This window comes from Pan troglodytes, chromosome 22 (genome assembly GCF_028858775.2).
Source record: "Pan troglodytes isolate AG18354 chromosome 22, NHGRI_mPanTro3-v2.0_pri, whole genome shotgun sequence".
NCBI classification, from domain to species: domain Eukaryota; kingdom Metazoa; phylum Chordata; class Mammalia; order Primates; family Hominidae; genus Pan; species Pan troglodytes.
This window is the reverse complement of record NC_072420.2, coordinates 43,494,319-43,517,709: the sequence shown is the minus strand read 5'-3', so window position 1 is coordinate 43,517,709 and position 23,391 is coordinate 43,494,319. Positions and strand designations below refer to the sequence as shown.

General features: G+C 55.9%; 1 protein-coding gene across 9 annotated transcripts in view; it reads left to right on the top strand.

Moving 5' to 3' along the window:
* The window catches only part of WDR4 (WD repeat domain 4), a 47,861-nt gene extending 26,060 nt beyond the window's left edge, over positions 1-21,801 (top strand). For 5 of the 9 annotated variants that reach the window (XM_054675082.2, XM_003949185.5, XM_063803719.1 and 2 more), the window contains 8 exons: positions 2,091-2,247; positions 3,292-3,404; positions 5,946-6,006; positions 9,934-10,032; positions 11,088-11,152; positions 11,962-12,145; positions 13,397-13,466; positions 15,478-17,268. In XM_054675082.2, the coding sequence (XP_054531057.1) occupies positions 2,233-2,247; positions 3,292-3,404; positions 5,946-6,006; positions 9,934-10,032; positions 11,088-11,152; positions 11,962-12,145; positions 13,397-13,466; positions 15,478-15,671 (801 nt within the window). In that variant the 5' untranslated portion in view covers positions 2,091-2,232 and the 3' untranslated portion in view covers positions 15,672-17,268. Of the gene's footprint in view, positions 1-2,090; positions 2,248-3,291; positions 3,405-5,945; positions 6,007-9,933; positions 10,033-11,087; positions 11,153-11,961; positions 12,146-13,396; positions 13,467-15,477 lie in introns of all 9 variants that reach the window. The other 4 variants (XM_009437397.5, XM_054675081.2, XM_514923.9 and 1 more) reach the window with 3 other exon arrangements.
* Positions 21,802-23,391: the final 1,590 nt, after the last annotated feature.

Sequence of the window (23,391 nt, the reverse complement as noted above, 5' to 3'; positions counted from 1 at the left end):
GGCCGGCTTGCCATTGGTCCAGTGACCTGCCCCATTCTGTGACCTCCCTCGGATCCTAGCACCCAAGCCTGCGAGTAAGGCTCAGCTGCGTCCTAGAATCGGTGCCAGGATAAGCCCAGCTGGAGAGGCTGGGAGCCTCCGGCTGGGGCAGGACAAAGGGACGCGGAGCAGTGCCCTCTGCTGAGCTGGGCAGGAGGCACGGTGTCGGGGGCCATCTGTGCCACACGCCTTCCAGCCTGGCTGGGGGGATGAGCGCCTTGTGAGTCCAAGTCCATCCCCCCTCCCTGTGGCATTCTCTTGGGCTGCTCCTCTGTGCCACCATGGTCGTGTTTGTGGCAGCTGCTTAATGAGCCCATCGGACATTGGGGGCTGTGTCGCTGGTGCAGTGCAGGGCTGTTTGTTTAAATTGCAGCGCACCCTGAGAATTCTGATTAATCTTGCTCCAGAGCGTAATTACCTTTCTTTGTCCTTGTTTTCTCTGTGTTTACCCCGTTATACTTCCCTTCTGCCTCCCTTCTGCAGCTCTGCTGCACAGCTGCGAGGGAGGAGGAGGGATGCTGCTTCCAGCCTGGGGTGTGGCCCAAAAGTCCTGCCTGCCCTTTTCTGTCCTTTAGTCCCTCTGCCCCTGAGAGAAACATAGGGGCCTCATTGAGGACAGCGTTCCTGAAGCTTCCATCTCAATTTCCAGCCGCAGTGGGCCGGGCGCCCTGTACTTGTCTGCCTGGTGTTGGCTGCGTATTGGGCAGTGTGTGCTGCCACAGCCCTGGGGGTGGGGAAGCAGGGCTGGCTGCCGTTCTGTAGTGAGGCCCTGTGGCTAACTGCGTGTGTGGGAAGCTGTGCTACAACTCATATCTATGTAAAATAGAACATATGGGTCCCTGCCTTGTGGAGAGGACATAAATACGGGACGATTCTAGTAGAAATGATGTGGAAATGAGAGCCCCAGGAAGTAGTGTAGCCCTGAGCCCTGGCGAAGGAGAGGGAGCGAACTGTGACTTTGGTTCTTACTGAAGCAGTGTGCAGACGTGCTGCATCCGGAACTCTGGTGCATCCATGACTCTGGGTCGGGGTTGGATTCATGGATGTGCTGATGTGGATGTGGACTGGGGGGAGCGCAGGCCTCTCTCACGCTGGATAACCGAGCTTCCTCCCGAGGAGGGTAGGGTGCTGCCTCACTGTTGCCCTGGGCTGGGTCCTGCCCCGAGGGTGGCCAGGCCCCTCCATCCCTCTGCAGGGCATGGGGCACGGCTCTCTGTCTGAGGCTCCTGGTTCGACGCAGCAGAACGAGCAGCAGGGGTCAGTGTGGGTCAGGGGAGCGGCAAGGCTGGGGGGCCCTGGAGGCTGGTGCCTGCCTTTGTCCTTGACAGTGGCCCCCAGCACACTCGGTGTTTATGGAGAGGGCCGTTGTCTCCCTCAGTGCATGATGAAGACTCTGGGGTTAAGGAACCATTCCCCCATTTCTTGATGACAGTTTTCAAACACACAGGAAAGTTGAGGATTTTGTCACCCATTTATCCACCACGTAGATCCCACCATCAGGAGCAATTTTCTTTTCTTTTCTTTTTTTTTTTTTTTTTTTTTTGAGACGGAGTCTCGCTCTGTCGCCCCAGGCTGGAGTGCGGTGGCGGGATCTCGGCTCACTGCAAGCTCCGCCTCCTGGGTTCACGCCATTCTCCTGCCTCAGCCTCCCGAGTAGCTGGGACTACAGGCGCCCGCCACCATGCCTGGCTAATTTTTTGTATTTTTAGTAGAGACGGGGTTTCACCGTGTTAGCCAGGAGGGTCTCGATCTTCTGACCTCGTGATCCCCACCTTGGCCTCCCAAAGTGCTGGGATTACAGATGTGAGCCACTGCGCCCAGCTAGGAGCAATTTTCTTAAAGAAAAACGTTGTGAAAGTAAATTTGTCGAAGGCATTGGCTTTGTTCCCGTTGTTAGCATTGCTTAATTTTTTTGGCACCACCTTCAGCAGCTGGAAAACAGAGCATATGGCCAGGTACCAGTGCCGGCCACCGCCCACGTGGCCTGCCAGGCTGTCGAGGACCCTGCGCTGCTCCTGGAAGCTAATGGGGGTGTCTTTCTGGCCTTCTAGGACCGTGGCAAGGAGGTGTACAGCCCTGACCTTCATAGCCTCGGAGGAGAAGGTCTTGGTGGCCGACAAGTCTGGAGACGTCTACTCCTTTTCGGTGCTGGAGCCACACGGGTGTGGCCGTCTAGAGCTGGGGCACCTGTCTATGCTGTTAGATGTGGTAGGTGGGGGACGTGGCAGGTGGGGGACATGGCAGGTGTGGGACACGGTACCTGGGGGATGTGGTACGTGGGGCATACGCTGAGTCAATGTCTACCCTGTCAAGGCTCAGGCACCTGTCCATGCTGTTAGACGCAGTACGTGGGGGACATGGTATGTGGGGTACAGGCTGAATCAACGTCTGCCCGGTCTGCGCCCCAGCGTTTGGTGGGGAGAGTGGGGCTCCCCCGTAGCAGGGACAGCCCTCTGCAGATTTGGGAGCAGGGGAGTGGTGGGAACAGGATTTAGGAAGGTGGAGCAGACAGCAGGGAGAACGAAGAAGGCAAGTGAGGCAGGAGGTGGCCAGTAGGCAGCCCCAGGTTGGAAGTGAAGGTGTGGGAGGAGCAGGTGCAGCCACGAGCCTCTGGCTCCGCCTCCTTGGCCCGGAGCTGTGCCAGGTGCTGTAAGAGCATCACCTCAGCACTGCTCCCAGCAGCCCCTGTCACCCCATTCTGTGTGCCCCGTGTGTCACAGACACACACCTGGAGCCCCAGAGGGCGCAGGCCCACAGCCCGGGTGGTGGAGCTGGGATTGGACGCACACAGGGGCAGTCAGGAACAATGGCGAGTGTGGGGTATCAAGGGAACCTCACTGGGACTTGGTGACAGATGGGTGTGGGGACATGTGTGACAGGAAGGCAAGGAAGGCAACCCAGTGTTGGGCAGGAGGGTGCAGCAGGCCTGCGGCGGGTGGAAATGGGCGTGGGGCCTGGATTTGCCGAGGTGCGGGAGACAGGCAGGCAGGGGTGGCACTGCCCCACCCCAGAAGCCTGCTCTAGCACTGAGGAGTGAGGGCTGGAGGTGGCCGGCGACCCTCTGGGGAGGGAGAATGAGGGCCACCAATTAGATGTAGGGACGGGAGGAGGGGAGGAGCCACACTGGTCTGTCCTCGAAGGCCGCATCCTCTTGGCGGCCAGGCTATAGCCTCCCTGCCTGCTTCCGTGAGGGACTTGATTCGGGAAGACTCAGGTGAGCGGCTTTTTCTTTTCTGGCCCCTGGTGATGCAGGCTGTGAGTGCTGATGACCGCTTCATCCTCACTGCCGACCGGGACGAGAAGATCCGAGTCAGCTGGGCCGCGGCGCCCCATAGCATCGAGTCCTTCTGCTTGGGGCACACAGAGTGAGTGCCCCTTCCTGCCCCTCCAGCAGAAAGAAGCTCTGTTTGAAAACAGCGTCAGCTTGCGGCTCAGCAGATGCCGTTGTAGCTGGCGAGGCCCCACGCGGGTGACAGCAGCCCCCGTGCTTGGTGTTTGGTCACTGCAGGCGCCATGGTGCTGCCTGCAGAAGCCCCGAAAGGGTGGGGTTCACTCTGTGCTGTTACCCGGAGTCTGTGCCGGTAACTTCGCATTGGGCCTGACCGAACGGGAAGGGCTTGTTTCCGGGAAACCCCTGTCTCAGTGTGGAGACCCCTGCACCATGCCCAGGAGTTGTTCGCTGGTGGGCGGTGGGGGTGTTGGGGGCGAGGATGAACTTTAGTGATTTCAGCTGTCCAAGAATTAAGCGGCTTCTGCAGCCAGGTGGCGGCGTCTCTCGTGGCAGCACGCTCTGCCAGGACCCATGTGGAGGTGTTTCTGAATGCCCGCTTCTGTCTCACACAAAAAGCTCATTAGAATTTGCACAAAGGAAAAACGCTTAGTGTAATTGGCTGAAATGTTTTAAAATATATTATTTGAGGCAGTGGAAGAAATTGGAGGGAGGAAATTCAGTGCCGAGGTTGCCTGTGTTTTCCTGGTTTTGATCCAAACATTTCCTGTTTAAGAAGGCCAGTCACTGGTGTGTGCCTCAGGATAGCTTCTTCTGACTTGCATTTAGTTCGCTAGTGATCCAGCTCTGGAGTTCTCTGGCCTGCAGCCCCCCGGCCCCTCCCCTTCACCATCTCTCGCTGGGGTCTCTGCAGCTCCCTTGCCTCGCCAGGCATGTGAGGGAGGTTTCTGCTGACGGGAACACGCTTCTCACCCTTCTAGGGAAATGCCTCATCACTTAGATGTATTGAGTAAAAACACAGTATTAAAATTAACTTCAACTGCTCCCTCCCTCCTTCCCTTCCTTCCCCCCTCCCCACCCCACCCTTCCCCTCCCTTCCTTTCTTTTCTCTTTCTTACCTGTGTCGCCCAGGCTAGAGTGCAGTGGCGTGATCTTGGCTTACTGCAACCTCCACCTTCCAGGTTCAAGCGATTCTCCTGCCTCAGCCTCCCAAGTAGCTGGGACTACAGGCCCCTGCCGCCACGCCTGGCTAATTTTTTTTGTATTTTTAGTAGAGACACGAGGTTTCACTATGTTGGCCAGGCTGGTCTTGATCTCCTGACCTCATGATTCGCCCGCCTCGGCCTCCCACAGTGCTGGGATTACAGGTGTGAGCCACCGTGCCCGGCCTGCCCGTTTACTTTTCAACATAGTGGCTGGCAAATTGAAAACAAAGCCCCGTGGCCCCCGTGTGTGGCTGGAGCTGTGTTTCTGCTGGATGTGCTGTTCTGTGCCCTTTGCTGACATTGCAGTATCGGTTGGTTCACTGGCCGTCTCCCGCTGCGTCTGAGTGGTTCTGTGGGTCTGTTGGGCCTGTTGGTGTGTGCAGCCCTCAGCGTGGTGCCTGGCATGAGTAGGTGCTCAGTAGATACTGCAGTGATTGGACGAATTATGTTTTGAGATTTTGTTTCAGACCCCTGGAAACTGGTTTCCCGGCCTTTCAAACTGTTGAGAACTGTGAGGCCACTCGTGCCCTCTGCACGGGGCGTCCTGTGCCCTATCTGTCCTGGGCTGTGGGCTGCTGTTGGTGCTGTGGTGCCGTGCAGGGCGGTGGCTGCGGGACTGGGCCCGGCTCACGCGATGGCTAGCCCAAGGTAGCAGAGGCCATGACTGGTGGAGATGGAGTGAGGCAAACGGGCCACCCCATTCCAGGGTCCCTGGGAACCCTGTGCATGAGGGATTGCTTGAGGCCACTGTGTTAGAGCGGGAAGAAAAGGGGCCTTGTCACCCTTGTAGGTGCCCGAGCCAAGATGGGTTTGCAGGCGAGCTGGGCTGCTTGGGTCACTCTTCACGGCTGTTCTGATGGGAGGGTCCCTGTGACTTTGAGTCCTGTGCTTGCAGGCCAACCCCTCACAGGAGGACTGGGCCGGGCTCAGCAGAGACAGCTGTCTGGCCAGGTCACTCAGAGTTGTTGCTGAGGGGCCGTCAGGACCCTGATAGGAATCTGTCCATGGGCTTGGCTGCCCTCCTCCCTCCACCCTCCTCCCTGTGTGCTGTGTCTTTGAGTCTCCCCCAAGGCTCCTTTCATCACAGTGCAGGTGCCTTGGGCCAGGGTGGGTGCTGGGGGGCCTGTGGAGGTGCCGCTGAGCAGAGCTGCTGCAGAGGGGGCTGCAGAGGGGCACAGAGGCGCTTGGGTCTCTGGCAGGCATGGCTGAGGAGCGGCCTGGGTTAGAGGTTGCTGTGCTGTTGGGGACCCAGGAAAGACCTCACTCACCTCCCCGACCGCGTCCAGGGGCCTTCACCTGGTTAACCCTAACCAGGTTAGGGTTAACAGCTACTTCCCATGTTGGCTGTTTTTATTGGATCGGGGGTTTAGGGCAGAGGCTTCTCTTCCTTAGATGAACAGGCGGCCTCCCCAGGCCTCCCGGTCCCTGCGGGCGCTGGGCTCGCTGACTCTGCCGCGCTCTCGCCCTCACAGGTTTGTGAGCCGCATCTTCGTGGTGCCAACTCAGCCCGGGCTGCTTCTGTCCTCCTCTGGGGTAAGTGTTCTGCCCAGCGTCACTCACCCCTGGATTCTTGAGCCTGCAGGGAGGGTGGGGTGGGCGCCTCCTGGAACTGGCCCCTCTGGATCCCTGGCCCCGGGTGCCTCCTGGGACTGGCCCCTCTGGATCGCTGGCCCCTGGCTGTCCGTGGCTGTGCACTCGATGGTGCTTGTTTTCAGATCTTAGAGCTGCCTGCGGCTCGCTCCCCACCTGTGGCCGCTCACTCAGGGCTGCGTGTGGGGGGTGCGTAGGTGCGTGTGTGTTTGCCTGTGGGATGAACTAGCACGGGTCCGTGGAAGGCTTCCTTCTGAGAGGGCGGCTGCTGCATCTACGATGGTATCGGGGATCAGGATCTCAGGTAGAAACAGACGGGGGGCTTCTCTGACTCCTGGAGGGGTCTCAGTCCATCCCATTACAGGCTGCATTTTTTTTCCTTTTCTTTTTTTCTTTCTTTTTTTTTTTTTTTTAAGATGGGGTGTTGCTACGTTTTTCAGGCTGGTATCAAACTCCTGGGCTCAAGCGATCTGCCTCCTTGGCCTCCCAAGTAGCTGGGACCACAGGCTCGAGCCCCCGCACCCGGGTTACCACAGTGCGTTTTTGCTTGTTGGGTACAACTTCTGTGTCCCAGCAATTGGGTCCTGGAAGCCTTACAGTTTAGTGATGAGAGACGTGTTTTCTCTGAGGAATGTCTTAGAAGGATTGTTAGTGATTTTGCCAAAGTGAGGGCCTTGGATTCCTCACAGGGTCTGATTCTGTCCTCTTGCGGAATTGTTGCCCGCACACCACCACCTTCCTCTTCGCTGTCCTTCCCTGTGTTGTCTGTGTTGGTCCTTTGTGTGGTGTGGCAGGATGGCTGATGGACCTTCCGGCCGCTTCTATGTTTCTTCTCTGATTGGGCTTCATTCAAAGCCTCCTGTTCCTGCTCTTCAAATTAACACACAGCCACGCGACCTGAGAGAAGAAGAAAAGTGTGGCCGTAATCTCCAGAGGGTCAGGGTCAGGGTCAGGCTTCGTTAGCGGTTTGTCGTGCACCTTCCAGTCTTTTTCATAATATGAGGAAAATCTTCCACGGGCAGAGAAGCCTCCCCAGGCCCCATCTGTCCCTCATGGCTTACTGCTTTGTTTGAGTGGAACGCGTCATCTGGTAGCTGCCAAAAGGCGCGAGGAGGGTCAGTGTTTTCTGACTTTGCTTTCTGGAAATACCTTTAATCTCCTTTGAGGCCTGGTTGTTAGTTTGGCATAGAAGTCCTGGTTGAAACGGTTTCCCTCGGAGCTTGGGAGGCCTTGCACAGTGTGCTCTCCAGCTGGTTGCTCCTGTGGGTTTCCCCGCGCGCTTCCTGTAGAAACCTGCAGCTGTCTGCCGTGGGTCCGTGGGTTGACAGCTGGGCTCTCCTTCTGCCTGGAGGACTTTCTCTGCTCCAGTGTGCGATATCAAAGCCGCTGAGGTGACTTGGTGGGCCCCAGAGGGGAGTTGGCCACACAGCCAGTGATTTTCAGTGTCCTCCGACCTGGGGCATTTTCTTACGTAATTACCTTCTGTTCTCTACCCCTGCCTCCTGCTCACTTTTTCTAAAGCTTATGTTAGTTGAACCACTTTAATGCTCTGATTCTTATTTTTTTTGAGACAGAGTCTTGCTCTGTCTCCCAGTCTGAAGTGCAGTGGCGTGATCTCGATTCACTGCAACCTCTGCCTCCCGGGCTCAAGCAATCCTCCCACTTCAGCCCTCCCGAGTAGCTAGGATTACAGGCACATACCACCATGCCCCGCTAATTTTTTTACTTTTGTAGTGATGGGGTTTTGCCAGCTTGGCCAGGCTGGTCTCAAACTTTTGACCTCAAGCGATCCACACACTTCCGCCCACTGGGATTATAGGTGAGAGCCACCATGCTGGGCCGTAATTCTCTGGTTTTTTTCTTTCCTGTTCAATCTCGTATTTCTACTCCTTTAGGAATAGTCTTACTTCTTGGGAGATTGCCTCAACTTTACTTTCCAGCCTTCTGTGGAGACTTGAGTTTTATTAGGATTATTTTGAATCTTTAGTTCTTTCTTGCCCTCGGCACGTTCTTTTTTGCAGCCACCCATTCTCGGATAGTGCACGTGTCTCTTATCTCGCTGAGATGAGCACGGACTTTTCTTTCTTCGATTTCTTCCTGGCCTTGTGTTTGATTCCCTTCTCTGGAGTGTGTTGTCTGCCTTTCTCATTGGAGGTTTTCCTTGGATGTCTGGCGATGCCATCTGCCTGTGTGTGTGTGATGGGAGTCAGCACCAGCCGGCCTCAGAGGCTGGGTGTGTGCACCCAGGGTGGGGCCCGAGGGGCTTCAGAGCAGTTGTCTGTGGGCAGCAGCCCCTTGCCTGTGGACTCCGTAGAACGTGTGGGTCAGTTGGTCTCTTCTGGGTGGTCAGTGTCCCGGCCTTCACTCTTGCCCAGGTCTGTCCCCTGGGGCTCTGGGAGGTGAGTGCGAAGGGGCTAGGTGGCTCTCTCCTCAGTGAGTATTTGGCATCCCCGAGACGGGCCTCTTGGCTCCGTTTCCCCAGAGCCTTCTGCTGGCCTGGAGTTTGGGGCTGAGGATGCATCAGGGAGGTCCCGTTTCTCTTTGTAAAGACATTTGACAGCTCCCCTCACCACCTTGGTCTTCAGGCTGCCTGGCCCGGTTTGGTCTTTGGCAGGTCCTGGCACCTCTCGGGCTTCTCTGTGGATGGTGCATTTGTTCCCTGGCCTCCAGCCCCCAGGTTTCCTTGCTGTCTCTCCGCAGCTACCTTCTCTTCTTGCCTGTTGTCTTTGTCTTAGTGGGTTCATGGTTATTAAACATCTTTTTCTTGTCTTCGTAGAGAGGTTTGGGGGTGAGTGAAATGCCTGTAGATGTGTGTGTTGGTCTCCATGTTTATCTGCCACATTTGTAGAAAGGTGTGTGTGTGTGCGTGTGTATGTGCATGCGTGTGCGTGTGCATTCATACATCCACTCTTACCTCGGCACCCAGAGGATATGCATCTACTGTTAGCTGTTTGGGGTATTTACTTTTCATCTTTTTCATTTAGTCATTTAAAAATACTTACAAATAGTGCACAGACACTCTCTCATTAGATTTAATGAGTATTGATTTATTTCTCTCCACTGAATTAGTGCTGTAATGAATTTTTTTTAAGCCAGGTATGGTGGCTCATGCCTGTAGTCCCAGCTACTCGGAGGCTGAGGCGGGAGGATTGCCTGGGCCTGGGAGTCAGAGGCTGCAGTGAGCTAGGAGCAAGCCTGTGAATAGCCACTGCAGTGCAGTGGGCAGTGTGGAATAGACCCCATTTCAATTAAACAACAAAAAAAACAACAGATAAAACCAAGAAAAAAAAGAGAAACCCTTTTTTTCATTGATGATGGTTTTAGAGCGTGGAGGCTCTTGGTTCCCGTGTTGGCTTCCTGAAGGGTTGTACCAGTTGTCATGGGACGGTTGCTGATGGCCATGTCCTTCCTGTCATTCTTAGTGAAGTAGAGCAGTGGCCACGCGCTCATGAGCCCACACGTGTCTCCCCGTGGGAATGCGTGATTGCTGAAGTGTCTGCACCTGTGTGCATGCCCGTGTTTACGCCTGGCCCGGGCACAGCAGATGTGGTCTGGCCTCCTGGCAGATGACAACCTGGCCATCTAGCAGCCTTGGCTTATTTTGCTGGGATCTGCCTCATTGGCTTTGTCATCTGCCTGGGCATATTGGCACTCGAGAAACAGGGAATCGGTCACCTTCCGTTCCCCACCGTTGTCCTTGATGATTTGCGTGAGCGATTTACGCAGTCAGAGCAGAGAGCCTCTAATTCCTGAGGGTGGGTGGCATGGCTGTCACAGAGCGGAGCCCCGACCATGCAGCTGTCCTCTCTGTCACCCTGCCTGATGGAAGCCCCGCAACCGTGTGCTAACCTGTGCGTTTGGTTTGTGCAGGACGGCACCCTGAGGCTCTGGGAGTACAGGAGCGGCCGCCAGCTGCACTGCTGTCACCTGGCCAGTCTGCAGGAGCTGGTGGACCCCCAGGCCCCCCAGGTAGCTGCTTCTGTTCACTCCTGGGCGACTGAGTGCTTGCAGACACCTGCAGTCGCCTGACTTGAGTGGAAAAGTCACTTCGCCGTTGGAAACGTTTGCTCTCAATGCCAGACTTCCTCCTGTGTGAGGGAAATCTCGTATTTCAAATTCTGAAGGTGGCTCGTCATGTCAGTGGGAAATAATTTGTCTCCCCGTTGCATGCAAACAGTTAACGTACAGGAAGGCCTCTAATCCTGCTCTGAGGTGGAAGGAATGGAGGTGCTTGAGCATGCACCTTTGTGGGTCTGCCAGCCAGGTGGGGCAGGGGTGGGGCCAGGCCCACTCCAGCATTCTCCCGCCAGCTTGGAGCAATCTCATGACACCCTGAAAGCCCAGGCCTTGGCGAAGTTTCTCGCCAAACGGTCTGTTCCATTTCCTAGAGAACTGTGTGGTGTGGCCTCTGCCCCCTGCCAGGCAGCTGTGTAAGAGAGGACCAGGCCTTTTCCTTCATGCTTCACGTGGACTCAGGTTCCTGGAAGTTTCCTTCATTTAAAAAAAAATTTTTTTTTTTTTTTGAGATGGAGTCCCACTCTTGCCCAGGCTGGAGTGCAGTGGTGCTATCTCGACTCACAGCAACCTCCGCCTCAGGCTCCTGAGTAGCTGGGATTAAAGGCGTGAGCCACTGTGCCCGGCCTCTTCTTCATTTTTAATATTTCCTCTGCCAGGAACTGTGGGAGCTCACAGTGCAGTTGTATGTGTAGCTCTCATCTCTTCCTTTCCCCTGTGTCCTCTGCTCCCTCCTCTCCTCACTGTCTGACCCATTTTGTTGGCTTTGGAGGCTGTCGCAGGCCCTGTAGGGAGTGCCAGAGCCACTGGGGGGCTTTTGTCATCTGCTTGGGAAACAGGGAATCGGCTACCCTCCTTTCCTCACTGATTCCAGAATGTTCCAGTGCTGTTTCCTCTTCCTCGATATGCGGGGGCGTGAGTGTCCTTCGGTCTTGCTCTTGTTGGATCAGAGCGCCCAGCATCGGGCCCCTGCAGGTGGCGTGAAGTTAATGGGCTTCTTCTCCTTTTAGAGGTTTGCCGCGTCCAGGATTGCGTTCTGGTGCCAGGAGAACTGCGTGGCGCTCCTGTGCGACGGGTAAGCTGCGGCGGCACCTCTATGGCCTCCGGTTCTGCAGACCTGCAGGGGGAAGAGTTAGCAGGTTGGCCACTGGCCCACGTCCTCAATGAAGAGGTCCTGAACGCTGGTGGTATTGGTCTAGCACCTCCCTCTGAGAATGTCACTTTTGATGACTGCTGCTGCGTGAGGGTGGGGGCTTCTCTCAGCCAGCGCTCTTCAACCTGACGTTGAACTCCCCTGGCGTAAAGAGCACCAGCAGCCTCTGCCTGGCCTTCTGAGATGACAGACTTTCCCCTGGGCCAGTCGTGGTGGCATCACCTCACTCCCGGCTCGGGGCTGGTTGGATGGGAACCCCCTGGGGTTGGCGGTGCTGACAAGGTGGGTTTAGGAGTGGAGTGCAGTTCTGCTGCTTCTTCCTGAGTGACTTCTGTGTGTCAGGAAAGGTATTCTATTTGGTGCTTTCGGCAGTTTTCATCTTGTCCTTATGACAGCCTGGGGAGGTCTCTTAGCTCGTTCTAGAACTACGCAGGTGTGAGAGGAGAGCTGCGCCTGAGCCCAGGGCCTGCGTCCTCCTGCCCTGCCTGCCTGTACCGTGCTGGTTAGCTATTGCTGCACCACAAGCCACTCCAGAGTTTAGGACTTAAAAAAGTGTACGTCACCCTGTGGTTTCCCCGGCGCCGGCATTTGGGAGTGGCGCAGCTGGGGCTTTCAGCGTAGGCTCTCCTGAGGTGGCACCGGCGAGGGCTGCACCGTCTGGGGTGCTGGCTGCAGAGCGGAGCCCGTGGGCCTGCAGTCCTAGTAATCATGCTCTCTTTCTTCGTGGCAAGCACTCCTGTGGTCTACATCTTCCAGCTGGACGCCCGCAGACAGCAGTTGGTGTACAGGCAGCAGCTGGCGTTCCAGCACCAAGTGTGGGATGTGGCTTTCGAGGAGACCCAGGGGCTGTGGGTGCTCCAGGACTGCCAGGAAGCCCCCCTGGTGCTCTACAGGCCTATGGGCGACCAGTGGCAGGTGAGACTCGGCACCTTCCAGATGTCCTATGCCCTGCCTTTCCATAAGCCTGGGGGGTGTGGGGCGGCAGCTATGTTTTTTGGGTCCACGGGTAAGCCTCTTTCAACTCAGCCACTTCTGGGGCCCAGGGTCTGTGTCCTGAATGGCAGTGGCTGGGGCTTCCACCGTGGGTGAGGGGAGCCGGGTGCCTGGACGGCCTGGCTGGCTTGTCCCACGTGGTGATGTCTGCAGCAGTTCTTTTTTTGGGGGAGTGTGTGGCCCCCCACACCACACTTAGCGATGAAGTTGGCACTCAGTGTGGCTAGGGTGTGTGGGACTAACACTTGGAGGCTGGATTAGCACAGCCTCGGGCCTGGGGCACTGGCTGAGTCCTCAGGAGCATGTGGAGCCCCGGGTAGAGGAGGGGGCAAGGGCAGCAGGCTGAGCTGCTTTCCTCTGGGGAGACGGTGGGGTCTCTGGGCGAGGGCGGCGGGCCGAGCTGCTTCCTTGCTGGGGGACGGGGCGAACCCTGTACCTTGTCCGCATCGCTCCTGGTAACGGAGCAATGCCCCTGCCCGCCCTGCGTCTCACAGGGTTGCTGTGGAGTTGAGTGGAGTAGGTACCCATTTGCCAAAGCTCAGTTGAGCACTTTGGAAGCACTTTTTTTTTTTTTTTTTTTTGAGACGGAGTTTTGCTCTTGTTGCCCAGGCTGGAGTACAATGGCGCTATCTCGGCTCACCGCAACCTCCGCCTCCCGGGTTCAAGCGATTCTCCTGCCTCAGCCTCCCGAGTAGCTGGGATTACAGGCATGCGCCACCACACCCGGCTAATTTTGTATTTTTAGTAGAGATGGGGTTTCTCCATGTTGGTCAGGCTGGTCTCGAACTCCCAACCTCAGGTGATCCGCCTGCCTTGGCCTCCCAAAGTGCTGGGATTACAGGTGTGAGCCACTGCACCTGACCTGGAAGCACTTTTAAGCCGTCCAGTTCTTTTTACCTGAGAAGTGGCAGGCCACATGATGTCCCCAGTGGTTGCCTGTCGCACCTGCTGGGCCCCTGAGGTTGATGAACTGCATGTGAAGAGCTTGCCCTGGCATCATGGGTCAGCTGCGGGGGCTGCCTCCCCAGGTCTCCACAGAAGGTGAATGGGGGTCCCCAGGCACCAGGAGGGGACCTCCCCTGCAAGCCTCTCTGGCCAGCATGTGTTGCGTCCTGGTGCTGGGTTTCCAGGCCTGCCTCTTTCTGATGAAGATTTCCTGTTTGTCGCCTGCAGTCTGTTCCTGAGAGCGCCGTGTTAAAGAAAGTCTCTGGTGTTCTTCGTGGGAACTGGGCCATGCTGGAAGGTGAGAGCACGGGTGCAGGCTGCCCTTGGGGGTCACACCCAGCCCGGTCCCCAGAGAAAGCAGAAGCACACACTGTGACCTGCCCGGGGGACCTGGTGTGCAGATAAAGAGGGAGGGTAAGCGTGTGTCCCCATCCAGAAGGCGGGGCAGGGCAGGAGGTGGGTGACGCACAGCAGAAGAAGGAGCCCCCCATGGGAGTCAGGCTAACGAGAGCCACTCAGGAACCGGGGGCTCAGGGTCTGAGCACCTGCCTTCAGAGTTGGGCGTTGAAGGTCCCCAGGACAGGGCTGGCAGCTGGTGGCTCCCAGAGGGAGCGGGTGCTTTGCTGCCTCAGGCCTGGTCCACGGTGTTGAGGGAATTGATCCCACTGCAGTGTGCATCAGCAAGTGCAGGGCCTCACTGGGAGGTTTAGTGGGGGTCTAGCCAGAGGCCCCGGGGCTCTTCAGGAGGCTGAGCAGGGGCAGGATGGTCACTGTCCTGACGGGAACACTCAGCTGAGGGGAGGGAATCTAGCCAGCAACTCCCGTGGCTGCGGCTGCAGGAAGGAGAGCAGCCAGGCTGAGGGAAGAGCTGGACGAACATTTTCTACCCTGCCTTCTGGCGACATGACACGCCGTAGTTCTGGGTGCGTCATTGTGCCAGCACTGTGCAGTCTTGTAGGCGATGGTGTCTGCAGGATGGATTAGCCCAGCATGGAATCCAGGTGCCTCATTCACGACAAGAAGTTGCTGCTCTGAAGTCTTTCAAAGCCAAACCCCACTCCAGTGAGCACTGAGGTTCCTTGGAGCTCTGGAGGGATTCACACTGAGGTCGGAGGAGTTTCTGCTGATGGGGGCCCAGCCGCCTTCTGCCAGGCTCCCCGAGTGGTGGCGCACTGGTTCTGCCTCTGAGGCTTCTCTCCCTCCTGCTTTGCTTAGGATGTTGAAGGTTGAGACGGGCAGGGTCGGGCCCCCCAGCGTGGTTGGGATCTGCTTTAGGAACACTTCAGAGTGGGCCTGTCACTGGCTGTGTCAGGGACTGCAGGCGGCAGTGCTCATGGCCGGGCATCTGCAGTGCTCATGGCCCCCGTGCTCTAGGCCACGGACAGCATAGACCTGTTGAGTGTCACCTTGCACAACAGTCTCAGGCCAAAGCCTGGGCTCGCTCTCCTGAGATGTTCCATAGATAGAGCAGCCTGTTCCCGGCGCAGACTTGGGCGCCTGCGTTGGGAGACGGACGGGGGAGGGCTGCTGCTAGAGTGTCCCACAAGCAGCAGAGTCGCTGGAGGGGCGGGGAGGCTGCGCCACCTGCTGGATGGGCAGGCTTCAGGCAATGGCTGGTGCGGGGGTTACCGGCTGGGCCTGTGGTTTCCTGGCCAGGCTGAGGCTGTCTCCGTGTGCCTGTGGTCAGTCATTGCCCCCAATCCTTGGCACTTAGATAAAGTAGATGAAATCCGTGTCCATTCCCTGTGGCTGCAGAACATGCTATCCCCACTCGATGCCTTAAGGCACCCCACCCTTACTATCTCACTGTTTCTGTGGGTCAGGGGTCCGGACTCAGCTGAGCTGTGTCTCTGCAGGTGGCCACCTCAGCTTCACCAGGCAGGGCCCGACCTCGCTCAGTCTGGGTTGTCGGCAGGACAGAGGGCCTCTCTGGCTGTTGGCCAGAGGCTGCTGCTCCTGGTCCCCTGCCACCTGGGCCCCTCCACAGGGCAGCTCATGGTGCAGTAGTGGCTTTCTCCGGGCGTGCAAGCAGAGAGTGCTGGCGGGGTGGAGGCCCAGCCTTGGTGCCCTGGTTTCCATTACATTCTTTCGTCTTTGCCCCATTCTGCTGGTAGCCAGTCCTCAGGTCCAGCCAGGGTGTGGGTCCCAGGAGGTGGGCACCGTGGGGAGCCATCCCAGAAGGCGCCCTCCACGGTCCACCGAGGACTCCGGGAGTCACGAGGTAACTCCCTGCTGCAGGGGGCCCGCTGTGGTGGCCGAGTCCCATGTTCCTGCCCCACTTGGCACCTGTCCTTGTTCCCCCATCACAGGCTCTGCCGGCGCAGACGCCAGCTTCAGCAGTCTCTACAAGGCCACGTTCGACAACATGACCTCCTACCTGAAGAAGAAAGAGGAGAGACTGCAGCAGCAGCTAGAGAAGAAGCAGCGGCGCCGGAGTCCCCCGCCTGGGCCCAACGGGCATGCCAAGAAGATGAGGCCGGGGGAGGCGACGTTAAGTTGCTGATCGTGGCGGTCAGTGGTGCCTCTCACCTCAAGTTAGGAAAAGCTTTTTAACTTGTTCCCCTGCATCCTGGCATGTCCCTTTAAGAAGGAAAAGGTGACGTCAGTTGTGACCAGCTCAGAGGATGGGGCTGTCCCCTGGGCTCTAGAAAGAACATTCTGTGTCACCAGCACAGGCTCTTGCTGGGTGCCTGTGCCCCCTTTCTGGTTGAAGGGAAGCCAGACCAGTGGAGTGGAAGCTCTTGAAGCACTTTCTTTTCATGTTGGAGGCTGCGTGTGAGCCCGTGGTGGCGGCAGCTGTCTGTGTTTCTCCTGTTCTCATACCGCCCTTCGTGTCTGCTGCGTCTTCCTCTAGGAGCATCTGTGGGCAGACGTTTCTGGCATGGTGGATGTTGTCATGTTGTTCCGCCGTCTCAGCATCCAGGTGACGTGCTGTCCCGCAGTAGCTGCTCGCCACACAGGCTGTTGAAACTCAGCACGAATGCTTCAGCCCGCCCCAGCCCCAGCCATAGCCCTTGTGCTCAGGAGCTGCTCCTGGAGAGTGGCTCCCTTGTGGGAAGTGAGAAACACGTTTCGGAGTCACAGGGAGCTCTGTCTGGCATCGGTGGCGCAGATGGTGAACTTGTTTCAGGAAGTGTGAGCATGGGCCTGGCTGGCACCCGGTTTACAGGGAGGTGATTGAGGACGTCGTTATGATTTGATTTGACCTTGGCACACACTGCAGAGCCACAGGGATGTTGCTGAATTTCAATCACCGATCAGCAAGGATGAACCTTCTCAACTTCCTAGGAATGTTTAGCAGCAACCTAATATACCAGGCAAAACTCCTTGGTGCCTGCGCTGTGTGTGAGTGAGGTGCTCGCCGCGTGGTCGTGCGCTGTGTGTGAGGTGCGCGCCGCGTGGTCGTGCGCTGTGTGTGTGTGAGGTGCGCACTGCGTGATCGTGCGCTGCATGTGAGTGAGGTGCGCGCCGCGTGATTTGGGAAGAGGCTTCTGCAATGGGCAGGCTTCTGGGTACATCACTTAATTCGTTCAGGCCGGCTCCTACCTGCTGTCCAGTGATGAAGTCTCCACACAGGAACAGGTTCATGCTGGCGATGACTTTGATGTGGGGTATCGCTGGGTACTCGGAATCCTTTTGTGTATCAAAAACTGGAATGCTTCAAATTTTTCATAAGTGCCTTGTTTTCCTTTTAACATTGATCTGGAAACAGTGCTGTCTGCAAAGCTGAGGCCCACTCCTCTCTGCTGGGGATCAGGGGTTTCAGAAGGCAGGGGTCACGCTGGGCCACTGTCCTGTACAAGCAGCCTGGCCTCCTTCACGCTGCCAGGGCATCTGGCGCAGGGCATGCTTTCTTGCTCATAGTCTGCTTTGAAAGTCTTGGTTTTAGGAGAGGTTCAGGTTGGTCTTGCTGGCATCTTCACCTAAAATAGGGTCTGGCAGACAGGCCTATGCGCTGCATCCTGCCCACGGCCTGATAGATGGCCTGTGAATGGCTTTTTTACATTTTAAAAATGGTTGAAAACAAAAATATATTTCATGACATGAAAATCATGAAATTCACATTTCATTGTCTGAGAATAAACTTATGGATGCAGCCATTCCTGTCTGTCCACGTCTCATCTGTGTCTGCTTTGTGCTATGGCTGCAGAGTGGAGTGGCTGGGACTGAGACGGAACGGCCTCCTCACAGGACTGTGTCTCTCCACCAGGACTGCGGGGCTACTCTGAGGCTCTGCTTCCTCACCAGCGGGGTTGGCTTCCTGCTATTCCTCAGCATCCTGCCTTGGTCCTGAGTTGGTCCCTCTGCCAATAGCCGTTTCTGTGTCTCAGTGGATGGCGCAGCTGCCTTCTTGCTGGTACCTTGACTGATAGACTAGTTCCTGTTCACCTGCCCGAAGTCATCCCAGAAATACCTCTTACAGTTGCATGGGTTGAACCCAGCTCCGCGTGTATTTAGAGTTTTGTCTCTGGCCCCTTCACCCAGAACAGCAGCACCCACCGCCTTCCTGTCCCCTGTGACTGCCTCGCAGCTGGGTCTGTTCTGTGAGATGTCGCCACCCTGTTTGCCATCTGGGAGGATCTCACTCCTTCAATTTCATCTGCTCTCTTCCGTTATTTTTTTAGTTTCTATGTATTTTACTTTTGGGACATTCCTTGGACTTTGTTCTACCTCTTTAATTGATGAAGAAAATTTGGTCATTGTATCTGGTTTTTTTTTTTTTTTTTTGAGACAGAGTCTCGCTCTGTTGCCCAGGCTGGAGTGTGGTGGCACAATCTCGGCTCACTGCAACCTCCACCTCACTGCAACCTCCACCTCCCGGGTTCAAGCGATTCTCCTACCTCAGCCTCCTAAGTAGCTGGGATTACAGGCACCCGCCACCACGCCTGGCTAATTTTTGTATTTTTAGTAGAGATGGGGTTTTGCCATGTTTGCCAGGCTGGTCTCCAACTCCTGACCTCAGGTGATCCTCTCGCCTCGCACTCCCAAAGTGCTGGGATTATAGGTGTCAGCCACTGCACCCAATCTATTGTATTTAATTCTAAGCACTTTCTTCCAGACGGTCTCACTCTGTCACCCAGGCTGAAGTGCAGTGGTGTGATCTCAGCTCACAGCAGCCTCAACCTCCCAGGCTCAAGCAGTCCTCCCACCTTGGCCTCCCAGAGTGCTGGGATTACAGGCACGAGCCATTATGCCCAGCCCGTCTTTCTTCATTTTGATTACAGTGTGCGTACTGTACATCCGAAAAGTGCATGTGAAATGCTGGAACTGGGATTTCAGCAACTGAATGCAGTGTGTGACTCCCCACGAGAAGCAGGACACTTAGCACCTGCTGAGAAGCCCGCACGCCCATGTTCCCTCCTAGGCACTGCACACGCATGCTGGCCGGCCTGACCTCAGTTTCCCTCTTGCTGTGGCTGCTTCTGCTCCACTCTCTGTGAGGCTCATCCACCTTGTTGCCTGTGGTTGTGGATTGTTCATTCTCAGTGCTATGTATGCCAAGTACTCCATTGTGTGAAAATTCCACAGCGCGTTCGTTCTATTATCGATGGGCATTTGGGTAGTTTCCACAGTTTGGCTGTTAGGAATAGTGCAGTGATGAACATGCTGGCACCTGTCTTCTGTTTTTTTTTATTTTTAGAGACAGGGTCTTGCTCTGTTACCCAGGCTGGAGTGCAGTGGTGTGACCTTGGCTCACTGGGCCTCCTGGGCTCAAGCGATCCTCCCACCTCAGTCTCCTGAGTAGCTGGGACTGCAGGTGTGTGCCTGCATGCTGGCTAATTTTTGTAGTTTTTGTAGAGAGGGTGTCTTGCTCTGCTGCCCAGGCTGGTCTCGAACTTCTGGCCTCAAGCAGTCCTCCTGCCTTAGTTTCCCAAAGCACTGGGATTACAGGCGTGAGCCACTGCCCCCGGCCAGCACCCGTCTTCTGGAACATTGTAAGCATTTCTGTTGGGTGTGTACTTGCGCGTGGAATTGCTGGCTCTCAGTTATGCACATTTCTTAGAAGATCCTGCCAGTCCTTCATCCCAGACCCTGACCCCAGCATGGAAAACGCAGTGCATCCTCAACGCCTAGTGTTTGCGGCTGTGGCGGCTCATGATCGACTTGGAAGGCCCATAGTGTGTGGTGTGGAGTTTTGCAGGGAGCCAGTGACACTGCCCACCTTCGATCCAGACCTAACCTTGATCCTTTTCTCTGAGGCCACCTTACCAAAACCTTGACTTACCCGTCTTAGATCACTTACCCTGGGGGAAATGTGCCGCAAGCTCACGAGGGCACTCAGCCAGCCTATAAAGGTTACCATGGCAGAGAACTGAGGCCTCCTGCCAGCAGCCAGCAGCAGCTGACCAGCCGCGAGGGCCCCTCCGGGAAGGAGAGCTTTCTGTGTTTCTTCCTGTACCCCATATATGTTGACGTGATACGTTTTACTTTCTGATTTCCCTTGCGAGATCTTTGGTCTGTGGGTTATTTGGAAGTATGGTTTAATTTCCAAACATTTAGGGTTTTCCTCCAGATTTTGTTGTTGTTTCTGGTTTCTGGTTTTAATTCCATTGTGGCCTCAGAATATACTTTGCTGACTTCCCTCTCTTTAGATTTGTTGAGCCCTATTTTGTGCTTCACAGTGGGAGGGTGATTGTATGTGCACGTGCAGATATGTGTGGCCCCCACATGGTGTCTCCAGCTATCCCTGTCTTGCCTCTCCGTGCCCAGTGCACCCTTCTCAGCCCTGCCGTGTGACCCTGGGCTGGGCCCTCCCTGTACCCTCCTTTGCAGGTTGGCACAGTGTTTGGCTCTGTCACTGGAAGGAGCTGGAGGGACTCCACAGGAGGGAGGGGTCTGCCCTCCTGCTTCCAGTGTGCTTGCTTTTCCTGGCTTCCGTGGTGTGTGCCTGCCAGCCTCATGGTGGGGGCGGGGGCTCTCAGTGACAGTCTCCAGGAGTTTAGCGACACCCAGGTTCATTCACCACGGTGGGAAGGATTCCTGCTAAGCTTCCTTGCCTCTGTCCAGCTCCCAGGGCATCTGCCTCCCTCCTGCCCCAGGGAGAGCTTCTGGGTGAGTCTCGCTGGCACTCCCGCCCTGGGCTTCCTGCTCTCAGGCCTTGGCCTGCTGCACCACCCGGCACATCATAGCCCCACTCAGGTCAGAGCTGCGTCTCAGCTGACGTGGGGTTCCGAGGTTCTCACCGAGATCCAGACTCAACACTTGTGGGTTTGTTGTCTCAGTCCTGGCGGTGGAGATTCTCCCGAGGCCTCAGCGCCTCTGTTCTTGGAAGTCTCTTTACATGTTAGTGGAACCCTCTGTTCCTGTTGAATCGTTCTTCGTGTTAAATGTTTCCATCTCTTGACTGATACATGACAGTCATCATGTATGTATTCTGCGGCTGCTTTTGATTTTTTCTCTTTATCCCTGGTTTTCTGTAATTTGATAAGCTTTAGGGTGTGTGTGTGTGTTGGGGGTTTGTCAAGATTTGTAGGCTTTGTCATTTTTATGCAATTTGGAAATATTCTAGCTATTCACAGTCTCTTCCCCTGCCTCCTGCAGTCCCAGGTACTCGAATGGGCTGCTTGCTGTGGACTCATGGGTCCGAGAGTCTGGTCATCTTCTTCAGTTTGCGTTTCATTTTTGGTAGATTCTGTTTCTACGTCTTCAAGCCCACTGATCTTTTAAGCTGCTGTTAAGCTATGGCCGTTTTCTGTATGAGCCATTGTGTTTTTTCATCTCTATAAATTTGGTTTTGGTATTTTAAAAAATGTCTTCCAGCTAGGCTGGCGGCTCACACCTGTGATCCCAACACTTTGGGAAGTTGAGGCAGGGGGATTGCTTGAGCCCAGGAGTTTGAGACTAGCCTGGGCAATACAGTGAGACCTCATCTTTAAAAATAATTAAAAAGGTCAGGTGCGGTGGCTCACACCTGTAATCCCAGCACTTTGGGAGGACAGTGGATCACAAGTTTAGGAGTTTGAGACCAGCTTGGCCAATATGGTGAAACCCTGTCTCTACTAAAAATATAAAAAATTAGCTGGGCGCATGCCTGTTGTCCCAGTTATTTGAGAGGCTAAAGCAGGAGAATCGCTTGAACCTGGGAGGCGGAGGTTGCAGTGAGCCGAGATCGCGCCACTGTACTCCAGCCTGGGCAACAGAGCAAGAATTGTCTAAAAAAAAAAAAAAATTAGCCAGAGGTGGTGGCACATGCCTGTAGTCCCAGCTGCTCGGGAGGCTGAGGCGGGAGGATCACTTGAGCCTGGGAGTTTGAGGCTGCAGCAAGCCGTGATTGCACTACTGCATTCCAGCCTGGGTGACAGAGTGACGGTCTCAAAAAAAAAAAAAAGCACACCAGTGTCTTCCATTTCTCTTTTAATCATAATCATGCTTTAAAAAATACCTTCGAGCATATGGAGCAAATTTAAGATAATTGTTCCTTTTCTGCTAATTCATTATTACTGTCATATCTAGGTCTGTTTCTGTCAACTGTGGACCACTTGCGTGCGATCTGTCGGCCAACGATGAGCTTGTTGGGATGTAGCTCCATTGTAAGTCGAGGAGCATCTGTGATTTGTCCTCTGCTTATGGGATATGTTTTTCTGCTACTGAGTCTGTCTAGTAAATTTTTGACTAGGAACATGTGAGATTTACATTACTGAGTATGAAGTTTTGTTAACGTTCCTTTAAAGAATATTACGCTTTCTGGCAGGCTGTTAAGCCCCATGTAGATTAATTTGGTCTTTTTCAGGTTTGTTTTAAGCTCACTAGAGTGAGGCTGAAGTAGCCTTGCCTTGGATGATTTAGTCCTTCCCAGGTGTGACCCTCCTGCTGTCCCTGCAGAATCCTGGGTATTCAGAAGTGTCTGCACACTGGCTGGAGGGACGAGGGTGATTTCTGTGCAAGGCAGGAATTGTTTGTCTTACCCTCCGGAGGATTGTTTTTTCCTCAAAAGCTACTCTTTGGCGTCCTGGGGTTTTACAGAATGTGTAGGTTGGTGTTCATTCGAAGACCCCAACGGGACGCTGGTGTGTATTTCCTTTCGTCTGTGCAGCTCCCCTCCCCTTTGTGGGTATTCTGTCCCCAATTCTAGCTGCCTTGGCCTTACCTATACCAGGGAGGCCAAGTGGCCCGCTTGCCCCACTTCCCTTCCAGACAGGGTGCAGACAGGGCCCTCCCATCTCCTGGACGGCCGCGGCCCCTGTGCAGAACTTCCTTCATGGGCACCTCGCTGTCTGGGGGCCTCTTCCCCAGGGAGTCTCCTGGTGGTGGCCGTGTTGCCTCAGGCTCACTGTGCACTAGGCAGGTCACGTCGATGCCGCCTGAGGGGCAGGGGTTACCACCCTGTGGTTCAGGTGAGAAGCCCGAGGCCCAGCCCACACCCACCAGGAAATGCCCCGATTTTACTTCCCTGGGGCAAAGGCCCTTGGCTGGCTGAGCATCCCCTCTCCCAGCACTCGGAGGCACCTGCAGTTGCTCAGCTGATCATTGAGTGCTGGGAGTGGAAACTCATACGCTGAGCGGCAGCGACGCTGCGGAGCTGACACCAAACCCCACAGCCCGCCTGGTCACCTGCTTCACCGAGGGCCACAGCCCCCCGGGGTCAGGTGGCCACAGGGGTCCTGGCCATGTGGGACATCCGTTCTGTGGCCCTGCTCAGGATGGCACCCGGCGGGGACTGGCCCTGGGGCCGAGGCATGGGCTCAGCCGCCGCCCTGCAGGGACGCAGCCAGGGACCTCTTCCTGGCAGAGGGACTCCCCCACTCATCCCCAGAATACTGAGGGGCACGCTGGGTGCCAGGCTGGCAGGGACCCTGGGGATTCTGCTGTGAGCTGGATGGGGCGGGAGTTCCTTCCTAAAATGTGGAGTCTGGAGGCCACTCTTGGCGAAGCGCTGGCGCCCGGGGATTCTGCAGTGAGCTGGGCATGGATTCGTGAAGCTGCTCATGGTGAAGCACTGGGGTGATGGTGGATGGGCCACAGCGCCACTGTCACAAGGAAGGTGGGTGACAGTGAGTGACCCTGTTCCATTACCAGCGAGTGCCTCCCTGGGAACTTGCCCCCAGGCTGTGCTCTTGGGCCATCTCCTTCATCCTCACCTTCACAGCCACCCCTCCTCCCAACTGAGGCACCTGCAGAGGAGAGGGGCCCCAGACGGGGACAGCAGGGCAGAATCCCAGCTCCCAGATCCGGGGGAGGGGGGATTGGGTGTGGTGGCAGTGGTGCAAGGGGTCGTGCCAGGG